General features: G+C 36.4%; 1 protein-coding gene across 1 annotated transcript in view; it reads left to right on the forward strand.

The window, feature by feature from the left end:
- ROR2 (receptor tyrosine kinase like orphan receptor 2) overlaps positions 1-22,141 on the forward strand; it is a 301,924-nt gene that overhangs the window by 214,215 nt on the left and 65,568 nt on the right. Inside the window, exon 2 of the mRNA XM_043978627.1 lies at positions 19,701-19,778. Coding sequence (XP_043834562.1) covers positions 19,701-19,778 — 78 coding nt within the window. The remainder of the gene's footprint in view (positions 1-19,700; positions 19,779-22,141) is intronic.

Here is a 22,141-nt window from a genome sequence, read left to right on the forward strand (position 1 = left end):
CAAAAAAGTTCTGCAATAGCCTCCCATAAGGACACAGAGTCCTAGGAGAAAGTAGGTTCAAGCATGAAGAACACAAGAGGTAAAGGGTAATTCTTAGCTCTTTTCTGCTGGAAATCCTTTTATCTTCTTTGTGCAATAACTAAAAAGTCCCCCTTAGACATGATATAGCTTCTTTCCTAAGCTTATGGAGCCATATATGTACTTGTAGTCTGTCCTTGAATCTAAATACAGACTCTGCTTCCAGATATTTCAGGGATGGCCCTGTACATTAGGACTAGTAGAAGTCAACCTAAATTAAAGATAACCTATTGTCATATCCTCATTTTTTAGGAATATTTACTAAAAAAAAAAAAAGATATAGCAAAACTCTAAATAGGAAACAGTACAAATCAGAAATATATTATTTTTTTCTACCACTTTTTAGCTTAAACTTAAAAATGATTGCTCTAAAGCATTCTTCCCATCAAATTCACTTCTGACATCTATTTGAGCTTCCGAGTTAATCCACAGCTATGCTTCTAGTTCAAGTCAGTTGTTCCTCAAAGCTGGCTCCTCACTCATCTTAAGTATTGCAGCTACTGGAAAACTCCTAGGAATCCAGTTTCTGGACCTTCTGGGGCACTTCTGATCTTTGAAGCTCACAAGGTTGTAATCTAGTTCATTCCTGATATCATTGATGATAATTGTTCACCCAAAATCAGTAAATAATAAACTCAACAAAGACAGAAATTTAGCAACTTTCCCCTTCTAGCAGCCCATAGCACTTCTTCCTTAGTGAAAGCCCCCATAGTAACTTTCTATGGTCATGGCTTTGTTTTTGTTTGTTTTTTGTTTTGCTCCTTTTCCATCCTATTTCATGATTTATTTTTGTAGGGCAATGGGGATTAAGTGACTTGCCCAGGGTCACACAGCTAGTAAATGTCAAGTGTCTGAGGCTTGATTTGAACTCAGGTCCTCCTGAATCCAGGGCTGGTGCTTTATTCAATGCACCACCTAGCTGCCCCCATTTTATGACTTTTAAAGTTGAGCTCTGCTCCTGGGGCACAGGGTGCATTGTCCCAAACTTCTTATGTCAGGTCCAGGGATTTGGTCACTGGCTTGCTACTCAGGGGCCTTCAGGGCTGGCAGTTTACTCATTATGTCACCTGGTCTAGTCACACCTATTGCACTGGAGGTTTCAAGGCTGGCAATTTTCCTGCTGCATTGTAGCTGGAGACTTTGCTGCTAACACACTGTGCTGCTGACCTGCTAAGCCAAAACACCGGGCCTTGATCTGTGCTTGCCTCTGCCTTGCCCAGATACTACCTGTCTTGAGCTGTACTCACCTTTTACCCAAGTGAGACAGACCTTCTGGAGTCCTAAATTATCCTAGGCTGGAAAATTATTTTACCCCATCCTTTTCTAAGTTCTGTCACTCCAGAATTTGTTTTGAAGCTTGACTTAAAGTTGTTTTGAGAGAAACTGGGGAGAACTCAAGGAACTTTCTGACTTTTCTCTGCCATTTTGGCTCTCCCTCTGTCTTCAGGTATTTGAAGGATTTTCACATAGAAGAGAAATTAGTTAAGAAAGTCTCTGAAGAGGAGGCAAAGCATAGAAGTTGCTGAGGCAAGACATTGTAGGCTTGATAAAAAGAACTATTTAAGAATGAAAGATGTCCAAAAGTGGAACAGACTGCCTCTGGACATAGTGACTTTCTGTAGAAATTCACTAGCAGTTCCAGCCTAATGACAAACACACTCTGTGTATATGATATATGTGTGTGTGTGTGTGTGTGTGTGTGTGTGTGTGTGTGTGTGTGTGTGTATCACATACATCTCATATATTTGGAAAAAAGTAATTTCTGTTCCGGTATATGCTGGAGTAGCTGACCTTAGGAGTAATTTTTAATTCAAAGCTTTTATAAATTTGGGAGTAATTCCATGTTTTTGAAAAAGAAGTGAGATGTACAAGTAGCTGTGCAATAGATTTTAAAAGTTATAGTGTGGTGAAATCTTGGGCCCAGCCAGAGTTCTGGCTGTAGAAGGTTGATGGAGGAGAGTATGAGTCTCTGTGGAGTGCTATGGTAGAAGAAAGAGTAAAACGTGATAGAAGAATAGTTAACTGCAGGCAGGTCACTAGTTATTGGGTGCTGGTGGGTAGTGTTAAAAAGTATAACTACTCAAAAAGAAAGACCAATTTTTAATGTTCTATTTTATATGTGTGGATGTTGAAAATATGATATCTTATAGCCATCCAGAAATAGCTGTAAGCTAGATTTGTAAACGGGAGAGTATGATGATTTGTCTACAGGTGACTTATCCTGAGGTTCCACTTTTAGGATACTCTCTTTCTTCTATTTGTCACTTTTCATTGTATTTAGCGTAAAAACCTTTTTGTTTAATGTGTGTTCTGAAACTATATTGTTTGTTTCAACTATGAAAATCAATAAGCCTTGTACTATTCAACTGTTAAATACAAAGTATTATTTATTAAGTGATAATAATTATGATGTTTTACTCAAACCAGAAATACTTTTATTCTGTAAATTAGCTTAACTACCCTTGCCCTGTCTCCCCCCACCCCACCTTTTTTTGCATCTGTGAGATGCTAGGTGATTGCTGCTAGAAATGTATTTTATGTTTTGTTTCTAAGGCAGTATTGATAGATCTCATTTATGTCACTTGTGAGATTTGAATCCCAGGCTAGAAAAGTAGGGGTAGTCCTAAGTGTCACCTCAGAGATGGTTTTACTCAGGGGCTTTGGGCAATGTGTTGAGCTTGTTACTTTTAAGAAACAGTGAAACACAGCTGAGCACTTGCAACCTGAGCTTTGTAAAGCCCAATTCTCATTCACAAACTACTATTGTCAGGTTGAAAAGATGCAGTTTGATTTTTCTTTGAAATGGGAAAACTTCCTTTAGACATGATGTATTCTGTAGATTTTTTTTTAAATAGCAAAATGCATACAGTGAAGTACACAAAAAGATTTGTCAAAAGTACATGGTTATAGCTATCCCATTGAAAAGCAAAATATAAGAAAAACATTTTTTTGTTGCACCTAGTACCCAAGTAACAACAAAGACAAGAATAGACCCAACCCACTGGCTACCTCATGGGGGAGGGGGAAGGAGAAGCTGTTTTTAGTGAAACTGCAAGCATACTGCTGTGAAGAAAGCCAGGATCATAATTCATCCGAACTATGAAAAGGGTGCACTGATCACATTGCACTAACTGCATCATTTATGGTCTACAGCTTTGCCAAACCCACTCTGGAATTGGTTGCCAGGAGCTACAGATGTTGAAAAAAGAGAATGTCATTGAATGACCCTGATTCAACAACCCAAGTAGCCTGCCTCTCTCTAAGCCAAAGTAATCAAATTGGCAGCTGAATCAAAGTCTACAGTAGTTCCTTTGTTTGGGTACTTGTAAGGGTTAGGAACTAACAGAAGTTCAACAAAGTGTAATAAAAAAAAAGTAGAAAATGTCAAAGGAGAGTAACTAGAAGAATTGATTCATTTTGGACTTTTAATATTGTTTTAGCAGATTGGAACCAAGGTAGAAGGTAATCAATCCAGTGAGAGGCCTCACCACATTTCTGGATTTCCAGGTTGCTGAATTTTGCTACATAATTTCCAAATTAGAACTATTTATTCATTGATATGTGGGAATATTGCATAGAACCAAAAACTAATATTTACTCAGTTATAAATTGGAAGCAATGATTAAAAATTGCAAAGTGTTGCAGCAATTAAGAGTTCCCAACTCACCCTGAATTGTTTAGTTTTCTTACTTGTCAATTAGAGCATACAATTGAACTTTTAAATAAAATTAAGCCTGTAAACATTCTTTTTACTATTAACATTCCTTTGGAACATGCTGCTAAGACTAAAGGACTTTTTTAAAATTTAATTTTCTTTTCTTTCTCTTTCATCCTCTTCCCTTCAGCATAGCAAAGCACCCTTTCTGTTTAAAATGGTTTATTAACTCTTTCATTGCCAGTAGAATGTTATTGCTTTTTAAGATTTGATGGGCTGGAGCAGCTAGGTGGTGCAGTGGATAAAGCACCGGCCCTGGATTCTGGAGGACCTGAGTTCAAATTTGACCTCAGACTCTTGACACTTACTAGCTGTGTGAGCCTGGGTAGGTCACTTAACCCTCATTGCTCTTAAAAAAAAATCAGCCAAGTAATTGTTTCAGAACTGGCAACAAATGTTTCAAGAGAAGTGGAATAGTGCTTCAGTGACTACAGGACCTTTATTTTAGCACCAGTTCATCAAAAACATATAATTATTTTCATAAAGGACAGCCATTTCCAATGTAATCACCCTGACCCCTCTTGTTCCCTATGACCCCTTTTTATTACTGTTGACAGATTTTCTACAACATGGTTTGGAAATATGTTGCCATTTTAATAAGGACAAAAACAGTAAAGAATGCTATATACTAGTATTCAAAATAGGCTAATTAGAAGGTAGCTTTAAGGTAAAATCTGTAGAAAGACTGAAGGTTACATCTAAATAATTATATAAATCCTCCCTTATTTGTTCTAATTGGTCGACAAAACTGGTAACAAAACATTAAAGAAGAGGGCCTTTATAATCATAACATTATTCAATTATTAAATAAAAGTAAGCAAATAGCTCATTCAATATTTCAATTCCTGATGGTGAATAAGAATGAATATCATGTTTTGTTAATTTTACAATTATTTCCATCTTATGTACAGTGATGTAAAATTGGAATTCATGAGATTCAGAGAATTTCTTTCTGTCTTAAAGGTCTTTAAGGTTAAGTGACTTTACTCATGCATGGAATTTCAGGAAGTGTAGTGGGTATAACTGAAATAGTTAGAGGCTATTGGTTCAGATTTATCAATGTGTTTTACATACTCTCGTGTTACATACTCTCTCTGGGCCTTAATTTATTTCCTCATCTGTGAAATGGTTGGACTTTGGACCTTCTTTTGTCTGGTAGAATCTCTAATTTCCTTCAAAGAGAAATTCAACACTACTTCTTTAAAATTTTATTTTTATTTTTTAAAAATAATAAACATTTGTATTTATAGTTTTAAGTTTCAATTTTTATGCCTCATTTCTTCCCTCCCCTCACTTCTCCCTGAAATGATAAGCAATCAGATATCGGTTATACATGTGTGGTTATATAAAACATTACCAGATTAGTCATTTTATTTTTAAAAAAAAATGAATAAAATGTAAAAACTGAAAGTAAAAAATATCATGCTTCGGTCTGTGTTCAATCAATATTAGTTCTTTCTTTGGAGGTGGAAAGTATGTTTCATCAATAGTCCTTTGGGATTGTCTGTATTGCCGAGAATAGTTCTTCATCAAACAATATTTCTGTCTCTGTGCATGTTTTCTCTTGGTTTTGCTCACTTCACTATACATCAGTTAATTCAAGTCTTTCCAGGCCTTTCTGAAAGAATCCTGCTTGTCACTTTTTTTTTTTGGCGGGGCAATGAGGGTTACGTGACTTGCCCAGGGTCACACAGCTAGTAAGTGTCAAGTGTCTGAGGCCAGATTTGAACTCAGGTCCTCCTGAATCCAGGGCCGGTGCTTTATCCACTTCGCCACCTAGCTGCCCCCACTGCTTCTCATTTTTTATAGCACAAGAATATTCCATCACCATCATATAGTACATTTTGTTTAGCCACTCCCCAATTGATGAGCATTCCTTTAATTTCCAGTTCCAAGCCACCACAAAAAGAACTGCTGGAAATATTTTTGTACAAATAGGTCTTCTTTTTCTCTTTTTTGGGATGTCTTTGGCATATAAACCTAGCAGTGGTATTGCTGTATCAAAGAATATGCACAGTTCTATAACCTTTTGACCATAGTTCCAAATTGCTCTCCAGAATGGTTGGATCTTTTCACAACTCCACCAGCAGTGGATTACCAGCTCTATTCTCTATGAACTGAATCACTTACCATTTTATTTCTCTTTAAATTACAGGATATTGAATATATCCTAAGATTTGTAAGGATCATAGGTTTAAAGATGAAATGAATTTGAAATGTCATCTACTCCAACCCAACTTTGTAGATTGATAAAGAAAGCGAGATACAAAGAGGTTAAATGATTTGCCCAGTATTACACATTTAGTAAAGAACAAAGCTGGGATTCAAACCTAGGACCTCTATCTCTCGTGAGCTCTTATGACACCAATAGCATTTTCTTTAAAAAGATGAGATCAGTATGATAAAGTTGGTTAGCATATGTTCCATCAACATTATGATTGTGAGTTTTATACTTCAGGTAGGTAATTCACGATGTTTTTGGTGAAATGGCTAACTATATCCGACTCTTATTAAAAGTGTGTCATATACCTTTTAAGCATCTCTAAGGCTGCCGGAGATGCATGTTTGGAAGAAAATAATATCTTAACTTTATTGAGGGGTATGGATTTGCCTGACTTTTAAAAATCTGAGCTGTATCAGAGGTTTCATCATAATCTCCATGTGAAAAGTTTCCCTATAACAGTGTCAAAGAAACACAAAATTTTGGTTTTTATAGAATCACAGAAATGGATCTTAGATATTATTTAAGTTTATACGCTTATCATACAAATGGAGAAACTGAGGTACTAAAAAGTACTAATATTTGAATTGCAGTTCTGATTATGTCTAGTGTCATTCTTTCCCCCTGCTACTTTATACAGACTAGATTGTACAGTTCTACAATACAAATTATAATCATTATAAAAACAACTAAATTTCATATATTTTTTGTGATTTACAAAGCATTATATATGCATCTATATTACATATATACACAAGGAATTTTTTTTTTTAGGAATTTCTTATACCTATGTTAAGAGCATAAAATGCCTTGATAAATGAAACTTCAGAGATAACTTGGGGGTTTTTTTTGTAATAAAAATTTTCCAATTTTTATCCCTCTTTCCCTCCCTCCTCACCTCACTCCCTGAGGCAACAAGCAATGTATGAGTATGTAAAACATTACCATATCTGTCATTTTGTACAAGAAAACTTAATTAAAAGAAAAAATGAAAGAAAGTAAAAAATAATATGTTTCAGTTTGCTCCATCAATATTTGATGTTCTTTCTTTGGAGGTAGATAGTATGTTTCATCAATAGTCCTTGGGGATTGTCTTGGATCATTGTATTGTTGAGTATAGTCAAGTCATTTACAATTCTTCAATCAAACAATATTGCTGTCTTTATGCCCAGTGTTCTCTTGGTTCTACTTACTTCACTATAGATCATTTCATCCATGTCTTTCCAGGCCTTTCTGAAGTCATCTTGCTTGTTATTTCTTATAGCACAATAATATTCCATTGCCATTATATACCACATTTTGTTTAGCTAATTGATGGGCATTCCTTTGATTTCCAATAGAGATACTGTTAACATCAAGTTATAGAAAATCATAAAGTTCTAAAAGAACAGCATTTACCACTATCTCAGAGAAATCCCATGGAGGTGATTTTTTTAAATGGTTCTTTAGATAGTCTTGTTCACAAATAACATTGCATTTGATCAAATCAAGTGCTGAAACATTATAAGACTTCTTGCTTAAGCTTCATGATTGTGGGGCAGCTAGGTTGGCCCAGGGGATACAGCACTGCCCCAGAAGATGGGAGGATCTGAGTTAAAATCTCACCTCAGACACTAGCTCTGTGACCCTGGGCAAGTCACTTAATGCCAATTGCCTTAAACATTAAGGGCATTCTCCATTCTTCCTGACATGTATCTTGCCACTGGACCCAAATGACTCTGGAGGAGAGAGTGTGGCTGCTGACTTTGCACAGCCCTGCCTCACTTAAATTCAATTCACTGCAAATCATGATATTACCCAAGGTCGTGGTCCTCTTCAAGAATGAAGGATAATCACCATCAACAACAAGAAGATTCATGATCACTCAATAAAGATAGGTTTGACAATCCATAAAGGAAAAAACTAAGAGGTAAGGTAGGGTAAGGTAGGTAAGCTGTTACATAAAGTTGTTGGCCTGTCTTTTGAACTCAGTGGTATAACTGGGACAGGAATTGTAGATACATGATTTGGGCAAAAAAGAAAACAGGCTGAATTTTATTTGGAAAATTCTTTAATTTTAATTATCCCAAGCCACTCACTGGTTTAAATTTATTTTTTTTTGCTCCAAATGTTCACCTACTCATTGTGAATCTTGAAATACCAGAGTATTTGGAAAATCAAAATTGCAGGTAAGAAATATGTAGTAGGTTCAGGTAGGCTGTAGGATATTTCTTTTTCTTTCTTTCTTCCTTTTTTTTTTTGTTTTTATTTGGGTTTTTTTTGGGGGGGGGCAATGGGAGTTAAGTGACTTGCCCAGGGTCACATAGCTAGTAAGTGTCAAATGTCTGAGGCCAGATTTGAACTCAGGTATTCCTGAATCCAGGGCCGGTGCTTTATCCACTGTGCCACCTAGCTGCCCTCTTCCTTTTTTTTTTTTTTTTTTTACAGGGCAATGAGGGTTAAATGACTTGCCCAGGGGTCACACAGCTAGTAAGTGTCAAGTGTCTGAGGCCGGATTTGAACTCAGGTCCTCCTGAATCCAGGGCTGGTGCTTTGTCCAATGTGTCACCTAGCTGCCCCTGTAGGATATTTCTAAGGATGAATTGAAAGTAAGAAGCAGTATTAGGGATATTATCAGGGAAATGTATGTTTAGTAAAATAGTCATAAAATGGGAATAAGGACTAAAAAAGAGAGAGCTGAAGTGTGACCCTTATAGCTGGAAAATTTTAAAAACAGATCTAGATAGGATCTCTAAGGATGATCTTTTGAGGAACACAATCAGAATCATGCAAGATACAAGGGAATGAATGGTATGGAAGAAAAACCTTGTACTCGGCATTTTAACTTAAGCTTGTCACAGACAGCTTATTGATAAGAAGCATTTTTGCTTGAACAGAAGGCCAAATGGGCAGTTTTCTCCTAGTAATTGGAATTCCCTTCCTCCAAAATTCACATTTTTACAGTATTTATGAAACAAATAGTTAAATTCCATGTCAAGGTAACACAAAAATTCTGAGTTTGGTTTTAAGGTATTTGATTTGCTGAAGCAGCAGTAATGTCAATGTCAGGGAGCCTTCAGGAAAAATATCTTCTTGAAACCAGTTACTCCCTCTGTAATTACTTCCCCTTTAAAGGCATTCAAAGTGAATAATGATAGGAATGGGGACTAGACCTATAATTTCATTCATAATGAGAACTCATAAGTGAGAAAACTCCTTAACCAATTCAATTTAGCAACTCACCAGCACCTAATCTTAGAGAGGTGCCTAGAACTCTGAGAGTTTGTGATTTGTCCTGGGTCACTCAATCAGTGTGTATCAGAGGTGAGAAAAAGGAAAGGATACCATGGCTCTTAGTTGAATTAATCAAAAAGTGTTCCCATTCTTAGTTTGGTCACCACAAATAATATAAACTTCTGTTTAGTAATAATAATCTTAGTTCTTATACCAGGAATGCAGGGCTGGTTCAATATTAGGATAACTATGAACATAATCCACCACATCAATAACAAAACAGACCAAAATCATATGATTATCTCAATAGATGCAGAGAAAGCTTTTGACAAAATGCAGCACCCATTCCCATTAAAAACACTAGAGAACATAGGAATAAATGGAGCTTTCCTTAAGATGATAAACAGTAGGGGCGGCTAGGTTGCGCAATGGATAGAGCACTGGCCCTGGAGTCAGGAGTACCTGAGTTCAAATCCGGCCTCAGACACATAACACTTACTAGCTGTGTGACCCTGGGCAAGTCACTTAACCCCAATTGCCTCACTTTAAAAAAATATAATAAAATTTTAAAAAAAGATGATAAACAGTAGGGGGCAGCTAGGTGGCACAGTAGGAAAAGCACTGGCCCTGGATTCAGGAGTACCTGAGTTCAAATCTGGCCTCAGACACTTGACACTTACTAGCTGCGTGACCCTGGGCAAGTCACTTAACTCTCATTGCCCTGCCCCCCCCCCCAAAAAAAGAAAAAAAGATGATGAACAGTATCTCTCTTAAACCATCAGCAAGCATTATATGCAATGGGGATAAGTTAGAGGCATTCCCAATAAGATCAGAGGTAAAACGGGGATGACCATTATTACCTCTATTATACAATATTTGTACTAGAAATGTTAGCCTTAGCAATAAGAGAAGAAAAAGAAATTGAAGGAATTCGAATAGGCAAGGAAGAAACAAAACTTATCACTCTTTGCAGATGAAATGATGATATACTTAGAGAATCCTAAAGGATCAACTAAAACAGTACTTGAAATAATTAACAACTTTAGCAAAGTTGCAGGTCACACTTATTTCTATATATGACCAACAAAGTCCAACAGCAAGAGATAGAGAGATTCCATTTAAAGTAACTATAGACAATATAAAATACTTTGCCAAGGCAAATCCAGGAACTATATGAACATAATTACAAAACATTTTTCACACACAAAAAATTAGATATAAACAAATGGAAAAATATAAATTGTTCATGGGTAGGCTGTGCTAATATAATAAAAATGACAATTCTATCCAAATTAATTTACTTATTGAGCACCATACCAATCAAACTACCAAAAATTATTTCATAGAGCTAGAAAAAACAGCAACAAAATTCATATGGAAGAAAAAAGGTCAAGAATATCAAAGTAATTAATGAAAAAATGCAAAGGAAGGTGGCCTAGCTGTACTAGAACTAATACAATATAATAAAGCACTGTGGAAATTTATTTTGATTTGGGGACCCTGCCTTTGGGCTGAGATTAAAAAGCCTTAGGCCCTCAGGGTTTTTTTTCTGTATAAGAGGGGCTAGGGCCCTTCCCCTCCATTTCAGCTGCAGGGAGGCCTCTGAGCTGGGCACAGATGAAAACCCCAAGCCACAGGTGTGGCATGGCACACCCCCGTTTGCCCCATTCAAAAGGCCAACGAGAACCCTCAGGGACACTGGGGTTTGCTTCACCCAGCCCCAGCTGTGGCTGCAAAGCATGGGGCTGGGCCAGCCCTGGGGGCAGTGAGCCAGGGTTTCACCTGGGAGAGCAGGTTAATAAAAAGAGGGCTGACAGAGACAGAGGGGGAGCTCGCGAAACAGTGAAGAGGGGAGACGTAGGGAGGTTGGGGGAGGCCAGAAGATTAAGAGAACAGAAGAGATTGGAGAAGACAGTGAAAGAGGAGGCTGGAAGATTAAGAGAACAAAGATGTTGGAGAAAGCAAGAGAGGAAGAAAGCAAGAAAGGGCCAGTCAGCACAAAGGAGGCTGGAGGACACTGGAGCACTAGGAGAGAAACACAGGGGTTCAGTGAGGCAGTATGGAGAGGAAAGTTAGATGGTAAGGGGGGTTGACAAAGTGAAAGGGGCTTGGAGTTAGAAGAAAGGAGCTGAGCAATGAAAGTGAAGCAGGGGGCAGCTAGGTGGCACGATGGATAGAGCACCGGCCCTGGAATCAGGAGTATCTGAGTTCAAATCCGGCCACAGACACTTAACACTTACTAGCTGTGTGACCCTGGGGAAGTCACTTTAACCCCAATTGCCTCACCAAAAAAAAAGAAAAAGTGAAGCAGGGGTGCAAGAGTAAAAGTTGGAGAAAGCTGGAGCATACCCTAAGGCAAGAGGCGGCAATGGTCTTTATTGTATTAAAAGCAGACAGGTTGTATAATTTGCATTTTTTAACCCTTATCTCTTACATTTATTTTTATAAATAAATTCTGCTTTGATTATTTAATTAAGAGTCTTCTTAATTGTTTGCTTATCAATTTTGGGAGTGGAGCATTGGGGGAAATTTTTTAAACCGCCCATACTAAATTAATAGCAATCAGATAGCCAGCCAGTCAAAAGTCCCCTGATTAGTCCTCCAATAAGATTAGGCCCCCCAGTCAGATTAGGAGCAGTTAATAAAAATATTTTTACAGCACCAATAATCAAAACTATTTGGTACTGGCTAAGAAATAGAGAGGAGGATCAGTGGAATTAGGCACAGAAAACTCAGTGATAAATTATTATAGCAATCTCTTGTTTTGCCTTCAGGATAAGAAATCACTATTTGACAAAAACTGCTGAGAAAACTGGATGAAAAGATCCAACCATTCTGGAGAGCAATTTGGAACTATGCCCAAAGGGATATAAAACTGTGCATACCCTTTTATCCCAGCAATACCACTGCTATATCCCAAAGACATCTCCCAAGAGGAAAAGACCTTTTTTTTTTTTTTTTTTTTTTTTTTTGCCAGATAATGAGGGTTAAGTGACTTGCCCAGGGTTACACAGCTAGTAAGTGTCAAATTTCTGAAGCTGGATTTGAACTCAGGTCCTCCTTAATCCAGGGCCAGTGCTTTATCCACTGCACCACCTAGCTGCCCGAAAAGACCTATTTGTACAAAAATATTTCTAGCAGCTCTTTTTGTGGCGGCTAATAATTGGAAATCAAAGGGATGCCCATCAATTGGGGAAAAGTTAAACAAACTGTGGTATATGATGGTGATGGAATATTATCGTGCTATAAGCAGTGACAAGCAGGATGATTTCAGAAAGACCTGGAAAGACATGGATGAAATGATGTATTGTGAAGTGAGCAAAACCAAGAGAACCTTGTATACAGAGAAAATAATATTGTTCAATGAAGAACTGTGAATGATTTGGCTATTCTCAACAATACAATGATCCAAGGCAATCCCAAAGGACTATGGATGAAACATACTATCCACCTCCAAAGAAAGAACTGATATTGATGGAACAGACTGAAGTATGCTATTTTTCACTTTCATTCATTTTTTTCTTTTAATCAAGTTTTCTTATACAAAATGACAGATATGGTAATGTTTTACATAATCATACATTTATAACCCATATCTGATTGTTTGCCAAGTCAGGGAGGGGACAGGGGAGGGAGGGAAAGAGGGACAAAAATTGGAACCCAAAACTATAAAGAAAAATGTTTATTATAAAAAAAGTATATGTAGATTTGACTAGATGTATTCTGGAAGTCCATTCCAATGCTAACATTCTGTGACATTTATATTAGTGATTGGAAATTTTACTGCAATGTGTAATTTTGGCTTAAATCAGCATGTCATTTCAACTACAAATATCATACCTCCAGTTGTACCTGGATACTAGAGAATCATGAGTTTATATAGTCTGAAATGCTATATGAACTGCGGCAACAGCCACAGTTTTTATCTTGTTTTATTTATTTGATAATTGTTATCTTTTGTGTCTAGCTTGGTAGATATATGCCTGGCTCTTTTGTTTTGTTTTATTTTGGTTTGGGGTTTTTTGGGTTTTTTTTTTTACATTTTAATCTACGATTTGGGTACAAGCGTTGATAGTATGCTTACCAAATTTGCAGATGATATTCTAAGGAGTAGATAAAATTTTGAATGACAGGCATCCTAAGAAGTGTGACCTCAAGATCATTTCATTTGGAGAAATTAAAAACAAAGAAGAATAGCAGACTAAGTATAATCTATGTTCCTGCCTTTCTCTTTTAGATATATGAAGAAAACATATTAAATTAACTTAGCTGAAGGCTAATCACTTTCTTTTAAGAAAGTATATAAAATGTTAAGAATGAAACTAAAGGGGGTGGCTAGGTGGCTCAGTGGATAAAGCACTGGCCTTAGATTCAGGAGTACCTGAGTTCAAATCCGGCCTCAGACACTTGACACTTACTAGCTGTGTGACCCTGGGCAAGTCACTTAAACCCCATTGCCCTGCAAAAAAAAAAAAAGAAGAAAACACTAAAGTCTCAGAAAATGGAGGTGGTAGCTGGACTTAGAATGAAAAATACCTGAATCTAATTAAGGCGCTTCTCTATTTTCATATTTTTACCAGATTAGGGCAAAGGTTAAGAGAAGGAGAAAGTCATCAGTTAGTGGAAGTATCTCTTTTTTTTAACTAACTGTAAAGGATAGCCCCTTTAAGAGAATAGCCAAAGGGGAATTGAATGGATTCAAGAAAATTATTCTCTAAGGTTGTTGTTATATAGCTATTGTTCTATCTGATGCAGCAAAATGTTAACTGAAGTTTTTTCCTGAGTTCTAGAACTATATTTTAGTTTATTTGTAATTTTGCTTATTGTTAGAGTCTCAGAAAGTAAATAATATTTTACAATAGAGACAGATTTTCAGAGTCATGGGTTGGCTCTATCTTTGGATCTCTCTAGCAGAAATGCTTAGATCAGGATAATCTAAATGAATAAAATTGTTTCTGACAGTCTTGTGCCTAAGAGTATGGTAAAATGAAGAAAATAAAATGTTCTTTCACATATGTTCCCAAGTATTTGCAGGCCTATCATGTGGAAAAGAGGATTAGACTTATTCTGTTTGTCCTTAGAAAAATCAGGAGTGATAGATGGAAATTGCAAAGAGGCAAATTTGGGTTTAGTATAAGGAAAAACATGTTAACTATTAGAACTATCTAAAAGTTCAACAAACTACTTAAGTAGGTAGTGAGTTCCCTGTCACTAGAGATCTTCAAGCAGTGGCTGGATGAATACTTTTTGGGTATGTTATAGAGGGGATTATTTTTCAGTTGCCAGTTAACTAGATAACCCTGTGGTACTTTTCCCATTCAGAAATTCTCTGAAATTAAAGTGTTGTAATTGTCTCCTCTGAGGAAGTGTAATGAAAAATCTAACTAGATAGATAGACAGATAGATAGAAGTAGTTGTAGGATGGTAGATTAGAACTAAAATGGACTTTAGAGATCTAGTCCAATTCCTGCATTTAAAAAGTGAGAGAGGGGCAGCTAGGTGGCGCAGTGGATAGAGCACCAGCCCTGGAGTCAGGAGGACCTGAGTTCAAATCCGGCCTCAGACACTTAACACTTACTAGCTGTGGGACCCTGGGCAAGTCACTTAACCCCAATTGCCTCAGCAAAAAAATAAAAAAATAAAAAGTGAGAGAACTGAGACCCAAAGTGGTTAAGTAGAGTGCTAAAGGTCATATGACATAAATACCAGAGTGGGAATTTGAACCCATGTGCTCTGCCTGCAAATACTAAAGTTTTTTTTTCATTAAGTTTTCCTCTGTACAAAAGGATTCCCCATAGAGTTCCTTTAAGTAGTAAGGTTCCAAGTACGTGAAAATTATTCTATTTCTCAAAATCTATATGTAAACTTTAAACAATACATCTCTTCTATTGCTTTGTCTGTGTGCTTATTACTTAGTAATTCCAGTGGCAGGCATATAATACCTTGTGAGAACCTAGGTGTACCTCTAAAAATATTGGAGATTGAAAACCTAAAGCAGCTCTGGAGCCAATCACAAATCATATAGTAGGCTTAGGCACTTTGTAAGTCATCTTTAGATGAAGAACATCGGAGTTGTTGAACTTGCCGCCCTATGGGGAAACCAGATTAAAATATAATTGGAAAATGTTTAACAAGATCAATAAAATACAATATAACATAATAATTTTTAGTTTTCTAAGTCATTATGTGGCCCATAGGAATGCATGAGCAATTTAAGTGCAGCATAAAAATCTCTAAATACTGCTTGATGAACAATCCCATATATTAAAACTTGATTACTTATAGTCAAGAATAGAAGGGAGTTAAAAATCTGGTGTTATTTAAAATTAACCAATTTCTAAATAAATTTATTCTGAACCTGCTCTCTCTTCCCCTTTTGAGTCAATTCCCTTGTTGAAGTATAGACTATTGCACTATATTTTATTCAGTTTTCCATCTCAATTCTTGTACATACCTATAACTAGGAAATATGAAAAGTGTTAAGTATTTAACAAAAATTGGAAGGACAAATTATAAATTCATGATGGAGAGAGATTTTTTTGATATTTTCAGCAATAGGTATTTAATTTTTCTAGTGGTATATGGGGTGTTCAAAGAGAACTAGCACTTCTGGTGTAATGATTTTGCCCTTTTCAGGGGTGCTCATCACACCTTTAATGTCAAGCTATCATCCAACTTTCACTTTTTTTAGTTGTATGGCCAATTCTTTGATTTCCTCTTTTTCTCCTTTTATTGTAGATATAAAATTCTCCCTAAGCACTGCTTTGACTACATCCCACAAATTTTAGGATGTAGTTTCATTCTATTTAATGAAATTAGTGATTTTTTTTCCTATGACCCACTCATTTTGTAAGATATTATTTCATTACCAATGTAAAAAAATAATTATTAGCAACCATATCTAAACTGGAAAATTTACATAATTGGATTTATGAAAAATTATAACTATATAAAAATTATAGGTTTAGGAAAATTATAATTGGGCCATAAGTCCCATCTGGGTCGCCATTAAATGTAGAAATATTTTTGCTGATTGGTTCTGATTTGGGGGCTAATCTGACTAGAGGACTAATCTAGGGACTTTTGACTATTTGGCTATCTGACTGATGTTAATTTAATGTGGGCCATTTATAAAGTTCCACCACACTGCTCCACTCCCAAATTGATAAGCAAAATATTAAGAAGCCTCTTAACTAAATAATCAAAGCAGAGTTTATTTATGAGATACTTTTTAAAATTAAGAATACAGGGAAATAAAATGTACAACCTGACTGTGTTCCCAGGTGCTTTCACCTGCTGCCCCAGGAACTTTTTCAATACAATAAGGGCCTTAGCCGCCTCTTGCCTTAGGGCACTCAGGTCCTTTATTCTAACTGAGTCCCTTTCACTGCTTCTAACTTTCCTCTCCTTACTGCCACCGCTGAACCCCTGTGTTTCTCTCTCACCGACCTTCTGTCTGTCTGCTCCATCAGTCTGCCCTTCGGCCTCTCTTTTCTCTGCTCCTAGTCCTTTAGCCTTCTCCTGTGTCCTTGTAGTCCTGCGTCCCGTCTCTAGTCTGCCCTCCTCCAGTCTCTCTATCTCCAACATTTCTAATCTCATCAGCCGCCTCTTGACCTCTTCTCAGCCCCCCTTCTCCTTGTGTGAACTCCTGGCTGTCTAACTCCCAGGTCCATATATACCTTTTCTTCTCTCCACTCAAATCTCGGGGCTTCCTGTTCCCCCACAGACCAAGCTAATCCTCCAGCCAGGGCTGCGGCTGGTGGTGGGGGGTGTGCTTGAGCCTCACATGCTACACCAGAGCCCAGCCTGGACAAGCCCAGGATCTCTCGGATACCTCCGCTCAGGTCGGAGGGAGCTGAGGACTTTTTCTCCCCAGCTGTCTGACCTAGTGTCTTGTGCAGCCCATGGGGCTTTTTGGCTCAGTTCAAGCAGAGGGGGAGAGGCACCAGCACCTCCCACACAGAAGAGACCCTGAGGGCCTAAGGCTTTCTAATGTCAGTCTAAAGGTAGGGTCCCCAAATCAAAATAAATTTCCACACCAATTAACTTTTTTTTTGAATAAAAATATTTTATTATTTTCCAGTTACATGTAGAAGTAGTTTTCGACATTTGTTTATACAAGATTTCCAATTTCAAATTTTTCTCCCTCCCTCCCCACCCCCCTCCCCTAGACAGCAGGTAATCTGATATAGGTTATATATACATAATAACATTAAACATATTTCTGCATTAGTCATGTTATTAGAGAAGAATCAGAGGAAAAAGGAAAAACTTCAAAACAGAAAACCAACAGCACCAAAAACAAAAGAAATAGTATGGTCCAATCAGCATCCATATTCCACAGTTCCTTTTTCTTTTCTTGTACCATTGGATTGGTGAGAAGAATCTAGTCTATCAGAGTTGATCAACACATAATGTTGATGATACTGTGTATGATGTTCTTCTGGTTCTGCTCATCTCACTCATCATCAGTTCATGCAAGTCCTTCCAGGTTTCTCTAAACTCCACCTGCTCATTGTTTCTTACAGCACAATAGAATTCCATTACATTCATATACCACAACTTGTTCAGCCATTCCCCAATTGATGAACATTCCCTCAATTTCCAATTCCTTGCCACCACAAAAAGAGCAGCTATAAATATTTTTGTATATGTGGGTCCTTTTCCCTTTTTTATGATCTCTTTGGGAAAAAGACCCAAAAGTGGTATTGCTCGGTCAAAGGGTATGCACAGCTTTATAGCCCTTTGGGCATAATTCCAAATTGACCAATTAACTTTTAATGTATGGTTCAATGACCCTTTATTTAAAATGTAATTTTTATTGCATTATTGTCTGAAAAGAGTTTTTGCATTTTTTCTTGTGAGATTTTTATACATAGTCAATTTTATAGTAAACTATAGTAAAGTACATTTATATAGTACTTTAAAGGGAGATTTCCTTACAAAACATGCATGAGGTTGATTATTGCAACAACAATAGTTGACCTTATACCTGACAAAGAATTTTCTTCACAATAGTCCAGTAAAGTAAGTATCATCATCATCGTCATCCTCATCATCCTCATCTTACATTGTTCTTGCCTCTGCTTCAACTTTTTCCCCCAGTTACTATTGCTATGTCTCTCCATCCTATTTGCTCCCCATGATATTTACTTACAATTTACTTACAATTGTCTTAGCATGATGATTTAGGAAATAAATTTTTAAATGGCCGAGAGAAATTAGTATTGGTGAATATGAATTCTGCATGTACTCAGACCTGTTTGAAAACAACTTTGTTTTCTATTGCAGTTCCAAATTAAGTTCAAGTGTCTGAAAGCATCTAAATCTACTACAGCCTATTTTATTAATGAAATTGTTGCTTGCTCTCATTTACCAAATGAAACAGGTTCTGGGTTTTAAAGTTCAGCCTTTCAATATGAATGTTAAAATGTTTCATGAAACAAAGTTGAATTTTTAAAAAACTAGAGAACATTTATCAAATTAAGAGTATCAGAACCTGTGGCAGGAACATACTAACATTTGCTCTTCATGGCCTCTAAAAGGACCTTTTGGATGCCATTTTTTAGGTTAAGAAATGAAGAGAAAATGCTTCATTTTGGGGTCATAAATCCTGGAATGAAGGAAATATAGAAAGTTCATAATTTACAAATTGAAAGAGGAAAAATGATTTCTAATAAAATTTAATTTGTAATTGATTACAGGATGTTTATACAATCATCATTTCCATGTATACTTTCACTTTGATGCAATTTGAATTTTTGTAAAAATGTGTTACATCTAGGATATATGTCACCAATAATAGACATAAATTAAACTGAGCTTTGCATGGACTGGTTGCATCTACCTAGAGAGAACTATCAATTCCATTGATGGGTCTCTGCCATCTCTTGGGTTCTACTAAATCATTGTAACTAGGGAGATAGGTGAAGAAGGAAAGATAGTGGATCTAACCCAAAGCTTCTTAAACTATGGGTCAGGACCTCATATGGCATTGCATAACTGAATGTGGGGGTCACAAAAAATTTGACAACAGTAAAAGGTTATGTACACATAGTTTATATACCTATATACCTGGGGTTGTGTAAAAATTTCTCAGGCAAAATGGGATAGCAAGTGGGAAAACTTTAAGAAGCTCTGATCTAACCAATGAATAGAAAATGTTAATTAGTGTAAAGATGTGCTCAGGTAAACTTCTGAAACTTAAATATCAAAAGTTCCAATTCTGATGTCTGATATGAAAAATGTATTTAGGAGGCATTTGAATTCTACTGTTTGATTAGACTGAGAGTTTTAATCTAATGCCTCTAAATGTATCTAATTCTAAGCACATTGTCATATACATAGTATGTACTTAATATATATTTGACAATGATAAATAAACTTTTTCAGTAGACAATTCTTTAAAAGAAAGAAGAAAATGACTCAAAAATAAATTTTATTTAAAATGTATACTCTATTCTTTTCATTTAGGTGAAATTGAAATTCCTGATACAAATGACCCTTTGGGACAATTGGACGGACCTGACAGCCCTATTCCCACACCAAAAGGTAAAATGTAAAATATAATATTGGAATAAAAGTATTAAATGTATATGCATATCATGCAATCATAGCTTTAGAGAAACTTATTCCCAGAAGACAAAGAAAAATTCAGGATTTTTCTACTCCTTTCATTTTGTGCTAAATCAATATGGAATAGACACAACAAAAAATAAGCCAAATAAATTATAATTATTCTTTTCGAAGACACTACCATCCTTCCAGTCATCCAGGTTCACAACCTTGGCATAATTCTTAAACACTTTTTCACCTAACACATTCAGTTAGTTTCTAGGTCTTGTCATTTTTACCTCCACAACATCTCTTTCTGCTTCTCTCTACTCACATGACCACTACCATAGTTCAGTCTATCATCTGATTCTTGCAAGAGACTCCTAATTGGTCTCACTACCTCAAGAGTCTTCTTATCCAGTGTATCCTTTATACAACTTCCAAAATGATTTTCCTAAAGCTCAGATCTAACCAGGTTATTCAAATATTCAGTAAACTCCAATGTTTCCCTGTTGCCTCAAGGGTCTGGAGGATCTTGGATGATCTCCTGTATATAGGATAGGCTCCTCTTTTATTTTTTAACCCTTCTCAAACTGGCCATTATTCTATTTCCTGTTCTTTACCATCCAACTAAACTGGTCATATTTCTGTTCTTCTAATATAGCATTCTGTCTCCTTTTTCTTTGCCTTTGTACAGGTGGCTGCAATTCAAACCTCCTCTTAGAATCTCTTCTTTCCTTTAGAACTTGCCTGAATTCCTACCTTCTACATGAAGCCTTTCCTGATGCCCTCGTTTACCTCCCCATTATATTTATCATCTGTTTGTTTTGTATATACTTATTAACATTTGTTGTCTCCCCCAATAGAATTCAAGCTTCTTATGGACAGGGTTATTTCATTTTGGTACACAGTAGATACTTAATACATGCTTATTGATTGATTAATTAGTTATAGCTCAAAGTAACCTTAGAGATTATTTAATGCAGTTCTCTTGTTTTATATATAAGGAAATTTAGACCCAGGAATATGTTTAAGTACCTTGCCATACACATACACACATATTGTTAAAGTGTGATGTGGAGGGAAATGGGTTACTCTTTTTTGTTGTTTTTGTTCTGGATATGTAATTTTATCTTTATGGAGAACTCTATTCTTCTTTAACCTATAGTCTTAGAAAGTTGCCTAGCAGCACTGAAAAGTTAAGTACCTTGACCATGGTTGCCTAATCAGTAAGAGTCAAAAGAACAATGTTTTCTTCTGCTTTTGTTATTTGCTTCTTTTTTGTTTTTGCACTTTGAGGTTTGAGCCATGTGGACCAGCATCAATGACTAAAATATTTTTTTCATATTCTAACCAGCACCAAGCTCCACATAGCACAATGCTAATGATTGTTTCTTTCTGTTTCTTCCTGAGGTGATAAAGATGAGGGTTGGTTGGAACTTGCTATGATAGACAGCCAGAAAAAATCCTAAGAAAACTGTCAAATTGTACCATCAGCAGAGCAATCCTGCTGGTTGGGACAGGTAATTAATCATATAACAGTAGATATCAGGAGCAGTATGAAGTGGTTTTAGTTGGGTCTGACTTTTTGTGATCCTGTTTGGAGTTTTCTTGGCAAAGATACTGGAGTGGTTTGTCATTTCCTTCTTCATCTCATTTTGTAGATGAGGAACTGAGACAAATAGGATTAAGGAACTTGCTCAGGTTCACATAGCTAGTAAATGAGGCCATATTTGAACTCAGGGAGATGATTCTTCTTGACTTTAGTCCCAGCACTTTATCCACTTTGCCACCAAGCTGCCTTTCAATGAATAATCTGAATTAATTTCTTTAAGTATTGACTGATTTGACCTCCTTACTGTCCATGGGACTCTCACAAGTGTTCACCATCACTACAATTCAAAAGCATTTATACTGTGGTCATCTTTATTATCCAACTCTCATAGTCATACATTGCTACTGGAAAAACCATAGCTATGACTAAACAGACCTTTGTCACCAAGGTGATGTCTCTGCTTTTTAATATGCTATCCAAATTTGCCTTGGCTTTCCTTCTAAGGAGCAAGAATCTTTTAATTTCATGGCTGCAATCACTGTCTCAAATGATTTTTGAGCTCAAGAATATAAAATCTGACTCTGCTTCCATTTCTTTTCCCTCTGTCAGCCAATGATGCAATCAGTTGCCAAGATCTTAGTTTTTTTGACATTAAGTTTCAAGCCATCCTCAACACTCTCCTTTCACACTCATCAAGAGGCTTCTTAATTCTTTACTTCCTGCCTTCAGAATGGTATGATTGGCATATCTGAGATTATTGGCATTTCTCCTGGCAACCTTAATTCTGTTTTTTATTTGTCTTGGC

This window comes from Dromiciops gliroides, chromosome 1 (genome assembly GCF_019393635.1).
Source record: "Dromiciops gliroides isolate mDroGli1 chromosome 1, mDroGli1.pri, whole genome shotgun sequence".
In the NCBI taxonomy this organism is placed as follows: domain Eukaryota; kingdom Metazoa; phylum Chordata; class Mammalia; order Microbiotheria; family Microbiotheriidae; genus Dromiciops; species Dromiciops gliroides.